Source organism: Pantherophis guttatus, chromosome 14, assembly GCF_059756535.1.
Source record: "Pantherophis guttatus breed Tessera chromosome 14, ASM5975653v1, whole genome shotgun sequence".
NCBI classification, from domain to species: Eukaryota; Metazoa; Chordata; class Lepidosauria; order Squamata; family Colubridae; genus Pantherophis; species Pantherophis guttatus.
Genome location: NC_142076.1, coordinates 22,571,708 through 22,590,103, shown reverse-complemented (window position 1 = coordinate 22,590,103; position 18,396 = coordinate 22,571,708). Strand labels below are relative to the sequence as shown.

Genomic DNA, 18,396 nt, shown 5'->3' with positions numbered 1-18,396 from the left:
AAGGCACAGGAAAAGGTGAAGCTTTACCCTGCTGAATGGGGAAGCCCCCATGGAGATCTGGCCTCCCAATTTAGCATCTCCGCATCTCCGCATCCTCGTAGCAAGTATGCAGTGGATGATGGATGATGATGGCTGGCCTTCTAACGGGTTGATGGAAGCTGCAGCCCAAGGTGGGAAGAGGACCAGCCATGTGAGCTGAAGATGATGGGTGTTGTAGTCCAAGCATTTTAGAAGGCACCTGGAAGGCTGTTTCTGTTGAGGCTTTGTGCAGGAATCAGCCTTCTCTTCCCCCACCCCAAACGAGCCCAGGGAATTGACCACCACAGGGGTGCTGAAGGCCACTGAAGCCGGTTGGCTGAATTTACACAAGGTGTGTTTGTGTTTCTGGATCAATGCTTAATCTTGAGGGCTGAGTGGAGCCTCCTTGTGCAAGAGCAGCTTGCCTCCAATGGAGGCGAGCAAAGCCTCTGCTTGTTCTGGAAGGCATGTCTCTTGGGTTCACACAGTGACCTCCATACTGGGAAGGCCAGAATGGTGAACTGGACCGGCTGGGCAGCTGAGAATCTGGCTGCAGATGAAACACATCTGAGTCACCCAAGAATTCCCTTATTCTCCCCTTCCCCCAACCTCCCCACTCACCTAGGAGTGCCTTGAAATCTTCCTAAATTAGGTTTAAAAAACCTGCTAAATTGGACTGGATGTTCTGAAGAAAGAGAAAAAAAGTCTAAGAGATGCTGGAAATTCCCTCCGTTCCAATTCTTCTGCCTGATTCTCGATTCAACTTCCTTTGTAAACTCGGAAGGTGCCCAAAGAGGCCCGAAGAGCCGGGCGCTGGTCTGTTCTCTACCCACAGGGGCTTTCCCCAATTCCCCCCACTACCCTGGCCTGAGAAGGGCCACGGGAGGCCTGGACGTGGCGCTGGTGCTAGGAGGCCCTGGGGCTGCAGAGGCTGAGGCAGGCCAGCCTCCCTGACCGGCTCCTTTCTGAAGAAGTGGGGGAGCAGAAGGGAAATGCCAAAATTGCCTTGTCTTCATCCCAGGCCATCCTAGTTCCGCAGCCTCCCAGGCTGGAGCATCTTCGCACTTCCTCCGGGTGACTCACAACTGGCTGGTTTTCTCTAGGGAGATTTGGAGGCACTCAGAGAAGTTGACAAAGCAGCCCAGGGAAGGGGAATCGGCACTTCCTCTTTCTCGTGCGGTTCAAATGGCCTCTAAAAAGAGGCTTAAGCCACTTCTTGTGGAGAGGGGTCAGGATTAGCTCTGTCCACCCAGGCACGCCACCAACCATACGGCTCACGGATTGGCCTTCCTGCTCGACACCTGGGCCAGAGGTCTGCCCCCCCAAAGCCCAAGGACAGCCCCCCAGAAGGACAATCAGCACAGGTGGGGCTGTAAGAAAGGAAGGTGCAGAACTAGCTTTTTTCCCTCTTCAGCTCAAGGTCACCGATGCACCTAAGCCTGAACTAAGGTCTGCCACTGAAGGGAAACTGGGGCTGAGAAGACCCCCAGTGGTGGGGCTTATTTCAATCTGAGCGCTTCTCCCTCAAAGGGAAGGTTTGCAGTCTGGTTATGCTGAAGGCAAGGGACGGTTCCTCCCCTGGAGACCTCCCAAAGGTCCTCAGGCTTCGATCCCTCGGAAGGTTCGGCTTCAGATCTCACCGTCTCCACGCCCTGCTGTCGCTTCTGGTGCTGCGGTACCAGGGGGTACAAAAACGGGAACAGCTGAGCTTATCGGTCACTTTCTGTGAAAGCCAACACAGGACAGCAACTTCCCAGGAACTGGCAACAGGGAGGAGGAGCAAAGGGAAAAAGTGAGGGTGTAAGGTTGGGGGGGGGCATTAAACCAGCTGGAAGAAAACAGCTAGAATTACGTCACCCGTCTTGCACTCAACCACAAACTGAGCCCTGAGAGAAGAGAGCCAGGCTGGCCCTGTCCACAGCTCTTGAATGCAGCCTTGGGCACTGAGCGGGCCCCACGCAGTGACTGCTCCTGCAGCCCAGAAGGGCAGCCGCTGGCGAAAGATGCTGCTGCTCCCTTAGACCTCCTGGGGACTCTTCAAGCAGCAGCCTCTTTTTTCCCCCCAAGTCCGAAACTGCTGCTTTAATGAGCAACAGAGAGATGTCTGCACTGCTTTGAATCGCTTTTCATTTTTTTAAAGAAATAACTTTTATTAAACAGTTTGTCTTTAAAAACAACAGATTAGATTAAAACAATAGATTAAGTCTATGTTTAATTATCTCTTTTTCGTTTCTAATTTCCTGGCTGTGGGGTTCTTTCTGCATTTTATCTTCTAATTTTCCCAATTTCTTTTTCTATTTGTTGAAAGTAATTTTTTTCTTTTGTTATCCTTTGATTCATGGTCGATCTCTTTTTTCTTTTTTCCTCCCCCTTCCATTTGACTATTATCGGGTTAAGATCTGCCCAGGTATTCAGTTTTATCTCTATTTCCTCTACGGTTTTTCCTGTTTCTGAATCCATCCAGACCATGTCTGTCCGGGACCATGAGTTATGTGGGTTGGAAAAATACGTATATTGTTTTTATTGTGAGCTCATTTCCTTCCAAATATCTTTGAGATTTAACTCTTGGGTCATTTCAAAGAACGTCTTTGATAATGTTCTCCTTTCATAATTTTTTTTACTTCCTGATTTGTAGTCTTTTTTGGGATCAACCACCGCATTTAAATCTCCTAATACGCATACATTATCTATTTTCAATTGTATAATTTGTTTATGAAATTTGCAGTAATATTCTTTCTGTTGTGTGTTTGGTGCATATATGACTGCAATTAATGTTCTTTTTTGTTTTATTAGTACCTCAATCAATAACGTTCTTCCCTCTTTATCCGCATATATTTGTTTGGGTTTTAACCGATCTTTTATATAGACTGCGATTCCTCTTTTCCTTACTTCTGTTAGGGCCAAAAATATTTTACCTAATTTAGGGGCTTCCAAAAGATTACAAAAGATTCCAAAAGAATGGAGGAAGAAGTGACATTATTTTCGGTTAACATAAACAGACTAAACTCACCGATAAAGAGAAGACAAGTAATTGCTAAACTCCAAAAACAAAATACAGACATTATATGTTTACAGGAGTTTCATATGAAAAAAGAAGAAGGTAATCTTGAATTGCTTCTCAGATCACGTTCAAGGCTCCAGAACTGATGAAGCTGCCTCTGAAATGTGGGGATGTTTAAAGAATAAAACCCTATTAGAACACCTTGACATGAAAAAGCACTTCTGAGAATTCATGATATTTGAACAACTGAGCTCTGCCCTCCAGAAAGCTTTTTAAAGGGCCTCTTTCAGCAGAATGTGTCTCCTGCAAAGGCAGTGGCTGCTGTACGGTTTTCAGCCACCAAAATTATTCCTGAAGGGAGAGATGGAAAAATGGAAACGATGAGGAGGACTTCTTGGAAACGGAGGTGGGGCTGGCAAGAGTAAGCCGATTCTGGTGAATTCAGAGGTTGCTTTCAAGAGGGGAACTGGCTCGCCTGCTCCTTTCCCACCAGTTAAAGCAGACAAATGAAACCCAGAAGGACTCGGATGGTGGCAAAGCTGAACCTGCCCAGGCTGCACACAAACCCAGCTGCATCCAGGTTTGTGTGATGCCAGGCTGGGAGTTTCTGCCCCACAAGGGTTTCTGGGCAGGGGTTTACCTACCCCTGCTGGGACCAGCCACACACGGGGGAAGAGGGACGCCTACCGGATTGGCTACCTGTTTCATTTTCAGAAGGAGCATTCTTGTGTCTCCACTGAGGTGTTTTTCCCGTGCAGGTTCTGCCTTGCGACAGACAACCTATCTGGGGTAGAGTGTGGGGCCTCAACAACTGCACAGCCTTTTGCATGGGTGACAAAATATTGTTGTTTTAAGAGCCGCGTTATAACCTTCAACATGAATTCCTTACAGCCCCTTTTCCTGGGGGAATAGATCCATGCATGCAAGGTCCAAGGAATGTCTCCTGAATCACTTATAAAACAGGGGGGTGGGCTCGGTGGGTCTGTACCTGACCCTGCACCTGGTTGTACACACACACAGAAAGCCTGGAGGGGGAGCCAATTTGACCTTGGTCTCTCCGGAAAAGCTGGATTTTTCTGAGCGTCTTGAGTGAAAGGTGAAGCCAAGCTGAAAACAAGAGAGGCAGCCAGACTCCTAGCTGTGGTGCTGAGGCCAGAAACGGAGAACGGAGAACGGAGAACATGCAGTGCTGTCTGCAGGTGTGAACGCAGATGAGGCGGCCCTGAGACATCCCTGAGCAAGAAGAAGATAGAGATGGAAAGAACCCTTGAAAGTCTTGAGTTGATTTTGTGGACTGGCTTCACATGAAACTCAAAGTTATGGGTGCTGAGCGCAGGGCCTCCCAGCCATGGTGAAGTCAAGATGGGTATCGAACGCCGGCTCCTCAGATAAGGTGGACAGATCACAAGGCACACGAAGCCGGCTTTTGGATCAGAGGCTTCGTCGTAGATTCTCTTCTGCAGAGGTTGACAGCTGCCATTTCTGCTGCTGTTGCTGTTGCAAGGACGATGCATCCGAAGCCTCCCATGGGCTCCAGGGGATAGGAATTCCAGCTGCCAGTGCAAGGCAGACATGGGAGATGAGGCTTTTTGTCTTCCTTGCTGACTTTCATTTCCTCTGTTGCCTCCATTGACCCCATGGCATCACCAGATGCTCGTCTGTCCTGCAGTTTGAATCCTGTTGGGCCAGAGGTCCTTGAAGAGAGCCTCCCGCTGACCCCTCCACTGAAGGGGCAGCCAGGGACCAGTGCAAGGACCCTGGCTGACGGTTGAAATCCCAGCGAGCCTTGTTCCATCACCGGGTTCCCGACCCAGAGCAAAGAGGACCAAACGAAGCAGCTGCAGGTGCAGATGTGGGAGAGGCTGGCCTTCAGCCAACCACAGAAGCCCAGAAGGCCTTGGGCTGAGATGGAAGGAGCCCTTGGCGGCAGCAATCGGGAGGGCAAAGGGCTCGCTTATGGGGCAGGACCCCTTGTGCCCTCAGCCTCTGCTGCTTCTGATTTTGAAGAGGAGCTGTGGGCAGCTGTTGTTGCTTTAAGGCAAAAAGGGAAGAAGCCCAAACCTTCCTGGTTGCAACTCGGTGTGCATCACTCTTCTGGAATCTGTTTATCTGGACTTCATAGCTATGTGGGCTTTTAAACCGCTGATGCTGCAATTTGGACTCTTGATTTAGAACCCGTAAGGCTTATTTCCAGGGAAATGGCCCTAGAATTACAAGATTATTTACTTTTTATTGTCTTCCATTTGTCTTGATCTCTCCAATGATTAGACAGGGGTTTTTCCTCAGAAGCATCAGGCATCTGGAGGAGAGGATCTATTGCTGTCCCAGGTGCCTCCCACAGAGCTGGCTCATCGTCTCCCTTTCACAGGTCTGCTGCTCTGCTCTTTCCAGCTGAGGATAATCTTGGGACAGGTTTCCTTCACCCAGCCATGGACACTCTTCCAGGCAGGCCGCGCAGGGTGGATGGGGCCAACCCCCCAATGTCTTGCCAGGTGCTGGTCTCCCCTCAGAGGTTATCAGGGCCTGCTATGGCCAAGCCAAGAAACGTTGGTCACAGGGATGGGGAGACCAAGCGGCCAAGACCCACCACGTCAAAACACATCTGGATTCTGGATCCAAGGGACTCCACCAAAGGTTGCTCTTGGGTTTCAGCTGCTCCCTGCCATGGCCATGGGGCAGAGTGGCCTCCTGCAGCTGAGGACATCTTGGCATCTTACTAGGCAAAAGGTTGCCTCTAGTCCTGCGCTCTCTCTCTCTCTCTCTCTCGGCCTGCAGACCTTCCCCTTGCTTCAGTCCGCTCCTACTTTGCTTGGCAGAGTCTCCCTGCTGGCTGCTTTCCTTGCACAAGCCAGGACCATCCTAAACCGATGTCTCAATCCAGGTCCAAATCACCAGACAGCAGGGAGCTGAAGAGGCTGCCCTTAGCAGCCCCAGAGGGACCCAGGCAGCCCCAGGGGAGAGGTTGGGAGCAGGAGGCTCAGCTGGATGCAGGCCAGACACTCCCAGCACCCCTTCCTCTCCTGCTAGGCAGCCTGCAGAAGATGAGGCAAGACAGAAGGACAATGGTCTTGCCAGGAGAAATGGAGCTTGCTTCCTTCAACTGCCTCACAGGGCTCTGCCTTCCTGTTTTCCATGACCCAGGAGGGCTGCCAGCCAGGGCAAGACTCTGCAAACAGCACAACAGTCCCAGGTAGCAGCCGTGGGCACAATGTCTTCAAGTGGCTCTTCACTCTTGCTGCCACAGTTTCAAGGAAAGGAAGCACTTTGGGGAAGGGAAAGAGAAGCTGGGGAGGGGTGGAGAGGGGTTTCCTTCACTGCCAAAGAAGACTCTCTTGGGAGCCTGCCAGGCTGCAGAGGCAGAGAGGAGAGCCAGCAGATCGAACTCTTCCTCCGTGGCTTTCGTGAGCCCGAGGCCAGAAGGAGAGGCTGGCGCAAGATCCCAGCTCATCCCAGCTCTGCTGCTGCTTCGGCTCCAGACGGTCTGAGCATACTCCCAGCCGTGCCAGCTCAGCAAGGCCTGTGAGCTGAGCCCAGCAGGCACTCCAGGATCCATTCCCATCCAGCCCTGCCCTTCACGGGGAGCAGGCCCTGCCTCCCCCCTGCTTTTCCCAGAGGCTCCTGGAAGTCCCACCTGTGGCACTTGAGGTCCAGCTGCTTGGATGCTTTATCTGCCCTGCATCCAGAATGCAGCCGGAGCAGCTCCCTCCTGCCGATCTCAGTTGTCGGTCTGTGAAGTGGGAATGTTTGGCAAGTCAGAGCATTAAGCAATCATACGAAAATGTTGGCTCTCTGGTCCTGGGACCGTCATCTGTAAGGAGACCATAAAGCCACAGGGGCCACAGGGGCCACGGGGCTGGCCCCAGATGACCTCAGTGAATGGGCAGAGTGACGTGGGGGTAGTCACCCCATCTGGTGCCACCGTGGCCCTTTCAGCTGGTAACCAGCACTATGAACTGCAGGCTGGCCGGGGATTCTGGAAACGGAGGCTGCTGAGGCTGTGAGGCTCTGTCCTAATTGTGGGCTGACGAAGGAGTGACTGTGAGGAATACTTAGCCGCAACACCTGCATTAGGCACCTTTCCATCTATGTAGTTCCATCCAACTAGCTGGGCTGGCTTGAGCTAAATTTTAAATTGATTTTAAATTGGGTTGTTTTAATTTACGGCCAGAATATTTAATTATTTTAATACTGTTTTTTAAATTTTGTATGCTCTGTTTTTACTTAGGCTGTGCACCGCCCTGAGTCCTATTTGGAGAAGGGCGGTATAGAAATTTAATTAATAAAATAAATAAATAAAGTAGTGAAGCTCACTTTTTTCCCAGTGTTTTTTGAAAGAGCCACGTCCTGAGGAAGGAGGCAGAAGAGGGACGGAGGCAGCTGCCTGACTCTGAATAAGCAAACTGCTGCCAGCTGACCTCAGGCAGCCTTTCTGCATCATGAGGCTTGGAAAAATGGCTTTGACTTCCACACAAGCTGATTACCAATGTGTCTTCTGGACACGGAGAAGGCCGGTCGGTGCCCTTTCCAAGCTCTGTTCGCTGCCTGGCAAAGAGTGCAGCAGCTTCAGCCCCGTGCCCAGCGTGGCCTCTGCCCCCTTCGCCCAGGAGCGAAAGGTCCCCACAGAGAGCCTTCCTGGGCCACCGAGGTCACCCCTGCCCCGCCACTCATTCAGCCCCTGGCCAAGAGCACTTCCCCATCCAGCATCTCCATCAGGAGCTGAGTTCAAATCCCTCCCCCTCGGGTGCCCTGGGAGCCAAAGCAGCTGCCTGGGGGGGGTTAGGGTGGCGGAGGAGGAGAGGCACAGAGAGTCTCCTTCTCCTCTCTTCTTTTAATTTGACAGCAATCAGTGCCCAGAGGAAACAGTTTAAACAAATTTGTAAAGGTCTTTGGTGGAAACGATTTTGTCACGCTCTTCTGGGGAAACTGAACCTGGATCCTTTCCAGCAGTAAATGCTTCCAAAGAACAAACACTTTTTTGATGTATAAAGAAGGCGCACTCAGAATCTGAGCAACAGCCCTGCCAGGGACCCCCTTGGAGTGCTTGCAGCAGCCCCTCACTGACTCTCTTTGCTGGGGGGAGTTGCAGGGGGGGGACACGGGCACCCAAACTCCTTGAGACTTTTGAGAGTCTGATGAAAGGCTTATTATTATGGCTGGTTGCCCAGTCAGCTGGATGCTTAGCCTGCATTTGGCATTTTTGTCTGCTTATTGAGTCTGTCCTGGGATAGGCAGATGCCTAATTATACTAAAGGTCTCCTCGCAGGATGTGAGCTGTTCCAAGCTTTATTGTTATTATTGGCAGCATGGGGAGACCAAGCCCACTGCTGGATCCGTATTGACTTCTCTTTGCTTGCCTCTTGCCTTGCTGTCCTAACGAAGGTGCACAAGACCTGGGGCTTCCCGGAGCGTGTCCAGGCCCCAGGCCTGCTTAGTGACCCACATAAAGAAGCCCAGCACACCTCCCACCCCAGGCTCCGTGAAGGTTCAGTTGTTGCTTTGATGCAGCATGCCGAGCCCGCCTGGATCCCGTGCAGAAGCGGATGGCCATCACCGGCCCCTTCCCTCCTCCTGGCAGCGCCTTCTCCATTGCCCAAGAAAAGCTGTTCAGCTGGAACAGCTTGGCACACGGCCATCGGGGTGTGCCTGGCTCTGGGCCAGAACGTGCTTCTTACCCAGAAAGAGTGCTGCTTCCAGAGAAGCTGGGGGGATAATTAAGCAGAAGAGAAAATCACACAATAGAGCTGCAGGCTGTGTTCACACAAGCGTTGCCCAACAAGTGTTTCGCAGGCAGCGCCTTGCTGGCAGCCTCGATTCAGGGGCTCCTTCCGACAACTGGATCCACACTGCCCCAAAGTCCGACCTCTCTGCCTGTGCCTGGCATCCGCCTCCCCCTTCCGCAGGAAGGCCAGGACGAAGGTCCCAATGACCCAGGCAGGAGCAGGGAAAGCACACCATAAGGAAATGCCCTGAGCACCACGGTTAGGTTTGCTGTAGGTTGCCCCTCCTTGCTGGCATTCCACGTTGCTTGAGTCAGGGACAAGAAAAGGCAGATCTTAGCTTGCTGGGTTTTTCTCGGCATCTAATTGGGGCCATTTCATCAGTTTTTGCTTCAGTTTTTAAGAAAAAAGTCCACACCAAAATATGTGTATACCTGAAATGCGAAATGCACTTTTCATCAGGCATTTTTGTTTTCAGTGTTGTCAAGTGTACATGCTTCATGCAAAGCGTGATTTTCAGGAACAGATCAAAACTTGGAGAAGTAAGGGTATTCTTTTCCTTCTAACTGAGCTTTGCTGTTGGTTCAAAAAAGTGGAATTAGCTATGTCTAATTTAATTCAGATTAATTTCTCCCTTAACTCTAGTGAAGAGAGCTGTACTTTCATGGAAGTTTCTGTACAGATTAAACTGTGGAATCCTAACGAAAGGTGTCAAAATGAGCGCCTGGTGAAACCCTCTGAATGCTGGAAGGTTTGCAGATCAAGGTCTAGGCTGTGTGAAGGTCCTGCTCTCTCTGCCCAGGGACCTTCTGAATAATCAGGCTTTGCAAAGGCCTGGAGGAGGAGGCCCTGTCCCAACGCAGGGGAACGTGAAAGGAACTGCTGTGGAGGAAACACAAACTCTGCCATCTGATCTGGACCAGAACTGACCGGCTGAGACAGGCCACTCCCCAGCTCTAAGCCCCAGATCCTGTCAGAAGCCCAGGGGATGCAAGCTTTGGGCTGACAAGAAAGCTTGAGGTGGGTCCCAAAAATCTGCATGCAGGTGGCAGGAGGGGACCAGGGTTGGACAGGAATTCTGGCAGGCCTGACTCAGGACCCTTCATGGCACAGGTGGTGCCAGTGGTGAAATCCAAATTTTTTTACTACTGGTTGGCGTAGCAAGGGAAGGATACTGCAAAATCCCCATTCCCTCCCCACTCCTGGGGGAAGGATATTGCAAAATCCCCATTCCCTCCCCACTCCTGGGGGAAGGATATTGCAAAATCCCCATTCCCTCCCCACTCTGGGGCCAGCCAGAGGTGGTATTTGCCGGTTCTCCAAACTGCTCAAAATTTCCACTTCCGGTTCTCCAGAACCTGTCAGAACCTGCTGGAGTTCACCTCTGGGTTGTGCCCACCTGGGCCTGCTCTGAGCCGGCAGCCATCATTAGCACAGACCACAGCCGAACAAATGTATGTGATCTTCTGCCAGAGAATTGGAGAATCCCTCCTGCTTTCCTGGCCATTCAAACCTCTGCATTGGAGGAGGAGGGCTGGGGAACACCCCAGTGAAGAGGCCCACATTTCCAGCCAGGTGAGAGGCAGCACGAAACGAGGGCAGGGCAGGGCAGGGCAGGGCAGGACAGCAGCCCTGATGCCAGACAGATCCTTTATGATCCCTGGCATGACTTTGCCCTCTTTGAACCAGGTTCTGAGGACTTTGATCTTTAGTTCAAGCAAATTCAGGTTGTGTCGCCCTCAATCAGCCCAATTCTCTCCCTAAACAGTCAACTCAGTCCATGCTCTGAAACAGACACCCCCAGGGCTTCCTCCTGTGCAAATGTGTCCCCCCCCCCCGCGTCTCCCTTTGGGCCTTTTCCAAGCCCTGCTGAGAAGGGGCATCATTGGAGGTCCCTGCCCTGCACAGAACTTCTCACCAAGGACCCATGTTGGGGGCACCTCAGAGGAGTAGCCGAGGAGGGTTTCTGCATTCTCCCTGCAACTTGGGGGCTAGAGGATCCAGTATCCCGGCTACCCCTGGTCCCCTCAGGACTTTGGGGGCAGCAAGGAAAGCTTTCTACCTACCTACATCCCCCCCCCATCTTCTTTAGCCCGCTTGGCTCTTGGCTCAAATCAAGCGGGTGCCTCTTCCTGGGGAGCCATGCAGGGAAGCCGTGGGAGCTGCCAGTCTGTGGCTCCTTTTGGGAGGCTGGGACGGACGGACACCCAAACTCCCCCCAGGCCTGCTCCTTCCACAAAAGGCTGTGGGACCATTTTTGCCTGCTTGTCTGCGTCCTCCCTGCCCCCCCCCAAGATGTGGGATTTCTCCATGGCCTTATTTGGACTCGTGCCTTCCACTTCCCTCTTCTGGGAGGGCCATAAAATTGCTGCGTGGAGATACGGTCAGAGCAAGTACAGAATCCGGCCTTTGGGAAGAGGACGCTCCGTGCCTGAGCAGCCGTGGCTGCTGGGAAGGGGCGCAAGAGGAGGTGGTGAGCCCCATCCTCCCAGCACCGTCCCCCTTGGGTTCCTCTACGAACGGCAATGCACAAATAAAATGAAGTGGAGCTCCCGCACTTGGGGCGCAGGCGGTAAAATTCACCCAGGCAACCTTAGGCCAGGCCTTCCTGGCTGGGGACAATGGGCTCTGGAATGCTACCCACCTGGAGAGCCCCAGGGAAGCGGAGCTGCGGCCCTCCAGCTACTCGCTCTGGTCGACTTGGGCCGCCGGCCAAGAGCTGAACCCGGAGGGCCTCTGGCGCCCAGCGTGTGGGGCAGAGCCAGCATCCTTCCCAGGACAAGGCAGGCCAGGAGGAGGAAGCCGAGAAAGCGCCCACCGCAGGGGGCCTGGCAGGAGAGGGAGCCAGGAAGGGCCACGGCAGGAGGGGTCATGGAGGACCACCTGCATGGAAGCTGATCTCTGCCTTAGCAAGCCAGCCCCGAGGGCCACGTGCGCCTCCGTTTACTCATCCGGGAAGCCAAGCAGCCATTTCCTCCAGGAGGCCTGCAACAGGAACTCCGCTGAGCAGCACCAGCCTCTTGCTCTCTCCTCGTTCTCATTCGCACTCATGACAGGACTGGGAAGTTAGTGAAGAAAAGATCTAGGAAGGGGGGGGCTTTGGGCTGGCTTGCCCATGGCCCCCCCATTTGTTTGGAGGAGGGGTTACGCCTTCTGCAATACAAACCCTCTCACTCATGAGGAGCCTGCGGAGAAACGTCGGTATGTGGGTGGCCATTTGGCCTTGGCCTGGCTTCCCATCTGCTGGCCACAGGGGGAATGTAGACAGTCACTTTGGGGGGGGCACACCTGGATTCTGAAGCTCCCCCACCCCCACTGGCATACCTGCAGACGCGGCCCATGCCTCTCTGGGCCAAAGGTGGGATCCCGGAATCTGACTCAGCTGGGACCAGGACAGGGGCCAGATTTCAGCCATGACTCAGAGACTATTGTGGCGATTTCACAGAAATGCAATTTGCCACGTCATGCCATGAAAACTCTTCCCCACTTGGAGGGCTGGACTACTAATTTCCCAACGTTCTCAGCTGGGGTGGCGGGCAGGCCCAGCCCCACCACCATTAGCCCACCCAAAAGCCTGGGCAGGTTGAGAGCCAGAGACCTCCGGCTCAGCTCACGTCCAGCCCCCTTGAGCCCCCCTCCTTTGTCTGCTGCTGGGCACCTCCCTCACAGAATGGGGGGGGGGGATCCTCCTGAAAACACAGCAACACTCCACACCCCGCAAAGTTTGCCGTGTGTTTCTGTGAAGCTGCTGATTTCCCAGGAATTCTTTTCGGCCACTGTCTCAACACGATCAGCTGCTTTCCTGGGAAATCAGCGGTCACAGACAAGTCAACTCGGGCAGCCCGGCTGGCAGGGATAAAAAAAAAGGACTAATTGTTTAAAAAGAAGTCAGAGAGAGATAATGGAGGACAAAGGTAACACCTTTTGTATCAGCATCAGAAAGGAAACTGAGTCAACAAAGGATGAATCACAGCCAGTAAGAAGTAAGCCAGGATTGGGGAGGTGGGGCCCCAGCTAATGTGGATGGGGGAGGTTACAGAGAGTCATTGGGGGGGGGGGGGGACACCCATCATTTGCTCAACTCCTCTGCCAGCTGCAGACCTCCAGGCAAACTCAGCTGTGGCTCCCCCAAAGCCCACATCAAGGGAAGAGAAATAAATCCCCCTCCTCCTCTTCCTGTGGCTTAAACAGCTGCCCACCCCCAAAGAATAAAGTCCGTGAGCTTTTCTAGCGAGGAAGAACGCAGCAGCCACACAATGAGGCCACCCAAATACTGCAACTCCCAAGAAGCTCCAGGCGGGGGGTGGGGGGGTGGGAATGCCTGGTCCCATTAGCTGCTTTCAAGGGGTGTTCTGTGAGGGGGGGGGACAAGGCTCAGCCTTGCAGCGCTGCTGCGAGGGAAGCAGGGAGGTGACCCCCTCCTGGGCGCTTGGACTCTCAGCGGGGGTGGCGAGTGGGGGATCAGTGGGCAGAGCGAGAGGCGAGCTCCTCCTCAACTTTTCCAGCTCCACCATGTGACAGTGGTGAAATGTAAAACATTACTTGTGGGCGTGGCTGGGTGGGCGTGGCTTTTAAAAATTATTTTTAAAAGCATTTTTTTATACAACCTTGAGGTTACCAAAAAAAAACTTTTAAAAGCCTCTGACGATCCCAGCTGAGCCGCACAATCATCAGAGGCTTTTTTTTTCTTTTAAAAGCATTTTTTCAGCTGAAGAGGTTAGAGAAAAAATGCTTTTAAAAGTAAAAAAAAAAAAAAAAAGCCTCTGAAGATTGCGCGGCTCAGCTGGGCATGGAGGGGGGGGGGCAGGGATTTTTGCTACCGGTTCAGTCCGAACCGGGAGCATTTCACCCCTGACGTGATAATAATGGGGCAGAAGCCAAAAGGTCTGTTTCAGGAGCCAGGAAAGAGAATCATCAGTTTCCCCCATAGATTCATTGGAGGAGTTAATTTGAATGAGCTGTGGCTGAAATTCTATTCACCCGTCTCTCTCCCATCCCCCACTAAGAAAAATGAAAGGAAGGACAGGATCAGTAAGCTAAAATATTTTACATTCCTCTGAAATCCTTTACACAAAACTCTTGACGACATTCCTCCGTGTCTTCACCTAGAGCAGCCCTTCAGATGTAGGCAAAAAAATTCCAAATTCTGCATTTGTAAATCCCCACCCCTAACAAGACGTGTGTGTACAACTTCAAGTTAGAATTATTTCGCAGCAGAGACACACAAGTGAGGAATATTACATTTGAGGGTGCTAGGAGTACAAGTGGCCAGCTCAGCGAGGATTCCCACATGCCCTCTAATCAAAGGAAAGAAACCAAGAAAAATGAAATGGCGAAAGGCTGACAGACCAGGAGAGTTGTGTGTGTGTGTGTGTGCGTGTGCAGGGGCATTCATGGGGGAAATCCCTCTGCAGGTCCTTGAGAGGCCTTTCCTGGCCAAAGCCGAGAGCGTTTGGTGGAGATCCATCCCAAGGGAGCTGGCATCGGGGCTTTGCTGCAGGGGACTTTCTGCTGGCAGCAGGTGGGACAGAACCAGCCCCCAAGGAAAAATCCACAGCTCCTTCCGAAACGTCTCCAGCCCCTTCAAGTGGCCCCACGACCACTTGATCACTTGAACGTTTCTTTAACGCTGATTTATTGTTTCAGAGAATTGGGCGACCGGCTGCGCTGGGGAGATGAGCAGGAGGCCTCCAGCCATGGGTCCCTCCGGCTCTCACCTAGCAACGGCTAGGACTGCTGCCTGGGGTCTGTGAAGGCCTCTGACTCCGCGGGCAGGGACTGGACAGTGCCCACGGCAAGGATCCTGTCCACGGCCACGGGGGGCACCAGGGTCAGCGACTCGATGCTCAGGCTGTCCGTGGAAATCAAGGAGATGGTCGGCTGCGGGGCAGGAATCAGGCTGGGCGACCAGGTGGCCGTCTCCACTTCGCTCCTTGAGTGGTTCTTGCCAGGCTTCATAACTGGCGGCAACGAGCGATCGGCTGCGGACAGGTAACCGGATGAGGAGGAGGGCAGAGACTGCTCCAGCGCGACCGAGTCGTCTGTGGGACAGGAGGAAAGGGCAGCGCCCGTCAAGCTCGGAGGGAAGGCGGCCAGGCGACCTGGATTCACTTCCCTTGCCCAACACCCGGGAGGGTTTGCCTGGCACACTTAGGCAATCTAGGCCAGCCCTGCCCAAACCTGGATAAATGTTTGCTAACCCAGGGCTGGCTCGCCGCTCTCTGCCCTTCTCTTCCCCATCTCACAGGTTTCTCCCTTCGTTTAAAGCTTTCTTTAATCTTGGAGCCGTCTTTTTTCCTTGATGCTTCCTAAGAACGTTTGAACTGTGCTTAACTTACAAAGTGACTGTTAATGGTCCTGATCCCCACCTTCAGCTCAGGTGACACAGAGATGCCTCTTTCTCTCCCCAGCCATTTAACAGTCTGACTTTAACATTGAGGTCTTAATGCACTATTGCCTGTGCATCTGTGCACAAAGTGCGGGTGTCTGAAATACATCCTTTAATTTTAAAGGCTCTAATCGACAGGAAAAGGGCAGTGCTTTGGGCCAAGGTTTCCTTCTGGATCTAACCCTGCCTGGTGGGCCTCAGCAACACCGGCCCCTTCCCCAAAGAGCCCCATACGCTCGGCAGGACCCTTGCTTGGCAGGGAGGGCACCCACAGCCCCCTCCCCCAGGGCAGGGGGAATTCTGCTCTGGCAAACCAAAAACTTCAAACGGGAAAAGCAAACGGGAGAGGCTCAAATCAAGAGAGAAAAAGCAGCAGAAGGCCCAGAGGGCAGAGGGGCAGAGGGCGACTCCTGGGAAGCCAAACCATTTCTAAGAGACTCCCAACCCAGGAAGAGGGGCCCCTCTGCCACCCTCCTTCTCCTCTCACAGCAAGGAGAGCAGACGCTCCAGGCAGAGGCCTCTGGATGAGGAAGGGAGCGCCTGGCCTCAGCAGATGGGGAAGGCCTTCTGGAATCCTTGCTGAGGAGAGGGGGAGCCCAGGAGGCTGAGCTGCTGGGACCTGGAAGCCACCCCCGCCAGGTCAGGCCTTTGCCCATGGCCAGCCGGGGGGGGGGGGGGAGGAGGAGGGGGGGGGAGTGCACTGAAATTCCGGGGAAGGATGCTCTCAGCCTGAGCCCAGATCTCTCTTGCCTCCCCGGGGTTTCCTCTGCCAAGGTGCCCAAGGCCAGCTGCTGTCCGGACACGTAGGCTTTGCTGCTCCTGGCATCCCTCCTGCCAGGGAACGGGGCCATCTCTGCTGCCTGGCATGCCCAGCCCTTACTTATCAATGAAGGCAATCTCAGTTTCATCAGACCAGGAGGACTGATCGGTTGATCGATGGAATTGACTTACAAAGCCTTCCCCGTAAATTAACACCGGCCCTTCCAACTGTCACAACCTATCACCAGGAACAGACCAAGGACCAGGATCCCACGAGGCCTGGGCCTTTCTGGTGGCTCCACGGCCTCAGCTGCCCAGCCACGGATTCGGGTGCCAGGAACAGGGCGGGCTGGGGGTTGGGCAGCTCAACGTCGCTGGGTCAGGCCCTCTGGAGACGGGCTCAATGAAGCCAGAGCAAGGCCAAAGACCCTCATCTGGGCAATTGGCTGAATGGCCAGTCACCTCTCAGCCCCCAAACACATTTGTGAGCCCAGGAGCAGTTCCCAAGAGTGAAGGCCAGGCGTGGCAAGAGGGAAGACCCGGCTTTTTCAGCCATTCACCTGCAGCGAATATTTTTCTTGCTGGAAAGAATGTCTCCGGAAGAGCTGCACGACCCCTGACCTGAAACTGGGGTGCATTTTGTCAGCTGAGGCACGAGGCTGGGAGAAGGGAGAGGCCTTGGCAGGAGGCCCTCCCCATGGATTCCCCCTCTACAAGGGGTAAGGAAAATTGGGATTTCAAAATTAAAGAAGAAAGCCACCCTGGGTGGAAGCAGAATGCAAATAAAACCAAGCAGCCAACACACTGCAGAAGGAAAACACGGCCAGCACCCAAGTTGGAACTTACAAACAAAAGGAAGCTCCTCTCATGCAAACCAAACCGGTGGCTTCAATCAAGCCACGTTTGAAGTTTTCAGGTTCCGCTGAGTTTACCTCCAACCAGGTTGTGGCAGGAAGAGAGGCTCCCTGGATGTGACCCACGTGCCGGTTCCTCCCATGGCTTTGTCAGATCTTACCAGACACCCCCCCCCTCCCCACCGCAGAGACCTTCTCTGCCCGGAAGGGGAAAGCTGCCTTTCTTTCAAGGAAGGTGGGGGGAGAGGAAAAGGCCCCGAGATGGGGAGGAAGGCATTTCGGGGCGGGAGGAGGAAGGGGCCACCCGATTAGCAGGGATCCGGGTGCGAGAGACGCATGCACGAAAACACATCCACGAAGACACCTGCCTGAAAGGGCTTTGCCAGGACGGGGGCCACGGCTGCTGGACGGCCTAAACCCAGTGTCCACCGTGACTGTCAGCCTCTGAAAGACTAAGCACTCTGCGGCGTCCTTTCCTGCCCGGCCTTACTAGAGGGAAGCACAGGGAGATATCATAGGAAGCCTTCCACAACTGGAGCGGGGAGGGGGGAACGACAGGAGGAAGGAAACAGGAAGCAGCACACGTTAGAGTGACAACAACACAACTGCCTCCGAGGCAGAGACCTCAGTGGCCCAGCGGAGACTGTGTCCTCGACCTGCCTTGAGGACGGGGCCCCAAGACAAGACCGACCTCCCCACTTACAAAGGAAGCAAGTAAGCCTGCTTTTTCAGAGATTTCAGCAACAGAGCCCTCGTTTCACGACCACAATAAGTTATATGGTGGAGAAATTGATCCTTTCACATAGCAGGCCTGAAATCCTACACCTGGAATACAAAGCTAAACGCACGGCTTCATTTATTTAAACCAAAAAGACGACACAGGGAGCAGGATAAAAAAAAGGCTGGGACAAACACTGAATTTAGCATGCTAAACAGCCTGGAAAGTTATTTTGGGGGGGCAGGGGGGGGGCGACAGGCAAGAGAGGAAAAGGAGAGAGGGAATGCACTGATGCCGCCTCCTCCTCCTCCTGTTTTGTGAGGCCCGAAGCTCTTCCCAACACTGCCCGTGGGGAGCTCCCACCAGGATCTGCTCTGCCTGGTTTCAGCAGGCCAAACTCGCCAGAACTCTTGACAACTCCTGTGTGGTTACACAACCCAGCTGGACTAGCTCTCTGGACAGCCCCAGATGGGCCTGGGGATGAAGGCCAGAGACCGCCACCCCTCAGCTTGGAACCACCACGGGCACTTCCAAAGATGGCTGGCCATGAATGCTGGGGGGGTGGGAGAGGGAGGAGGCCCTTTCCTGTGAGACTCTGAGGGGCAGCCTGGCCACCTCTGCTGCCCCTTCACGCTCACCTGTTAAGCAGGCGTCCTCAGGCCACACAATCCATTCCATAATGGGATTGTTCGGAGGCCTTGACTGGGAAAGCTGCTGCAACCAGCTGACGTTGCAGGTGGACTTTGCTTCCCCACAGCTTGGGCAGCGCACAAAACCGTCCGGCCTGGTGCCACCTGTCCTTGGGCAGGAAAGGCCGGTGGGGGAGAGCGAGGCAGAGACGCAACCCCCAGTGGAGCCACCTCGGCAATCGTTTTTCTCTTCGTTCCACCTTTTTATAAAAATGGAAGCAGCACCAGGGACTTTACGGCAATTCTCTCCAA

General features: G+C 53.5%; 1 protein-coding gene across 5 annotated transcripts in view; it reads right to left on the bottom strand.

Annotated features, from left to right (window-relative positions):
* Nucleotides 1-13,768: 13,768 nt before the first annotated feature.
* CLEC16A (C-type lectin domain containing 16A) overlaps nucleotides 13,769-18,396 on the bottom strand; it is a 42,218-nt gene continuing 37,590 nt past the window's right edge. For 2 of the 5 annotated variants that reach the window (XM_034441462.3, XM_087878727.1), the window contains 2 exons: nucleotides 17,106-17,222; nucleotides 13,769-14,777 (listed from right to left, as the gene is read on the bottom strand). In XM_034441462.3, coding sequence (XP_034297353.2) covers nucleotides 14,464-14,777; nucleotides 17,106-17,222 — 431 coding nt within the window. In that variant the 3' untranslated portion in view covers nucleotides 13,769-14,463. Of the gene's footprint in view, nucleotides 14,778-17,105; nucleotides 17,227-18,396 lie in introns of all 5 variants that reach the window. The other 3 variants (XM_060684036.2, XM_060684037.2, XM_060684038.2) reach the window with 2 other exon arrangements.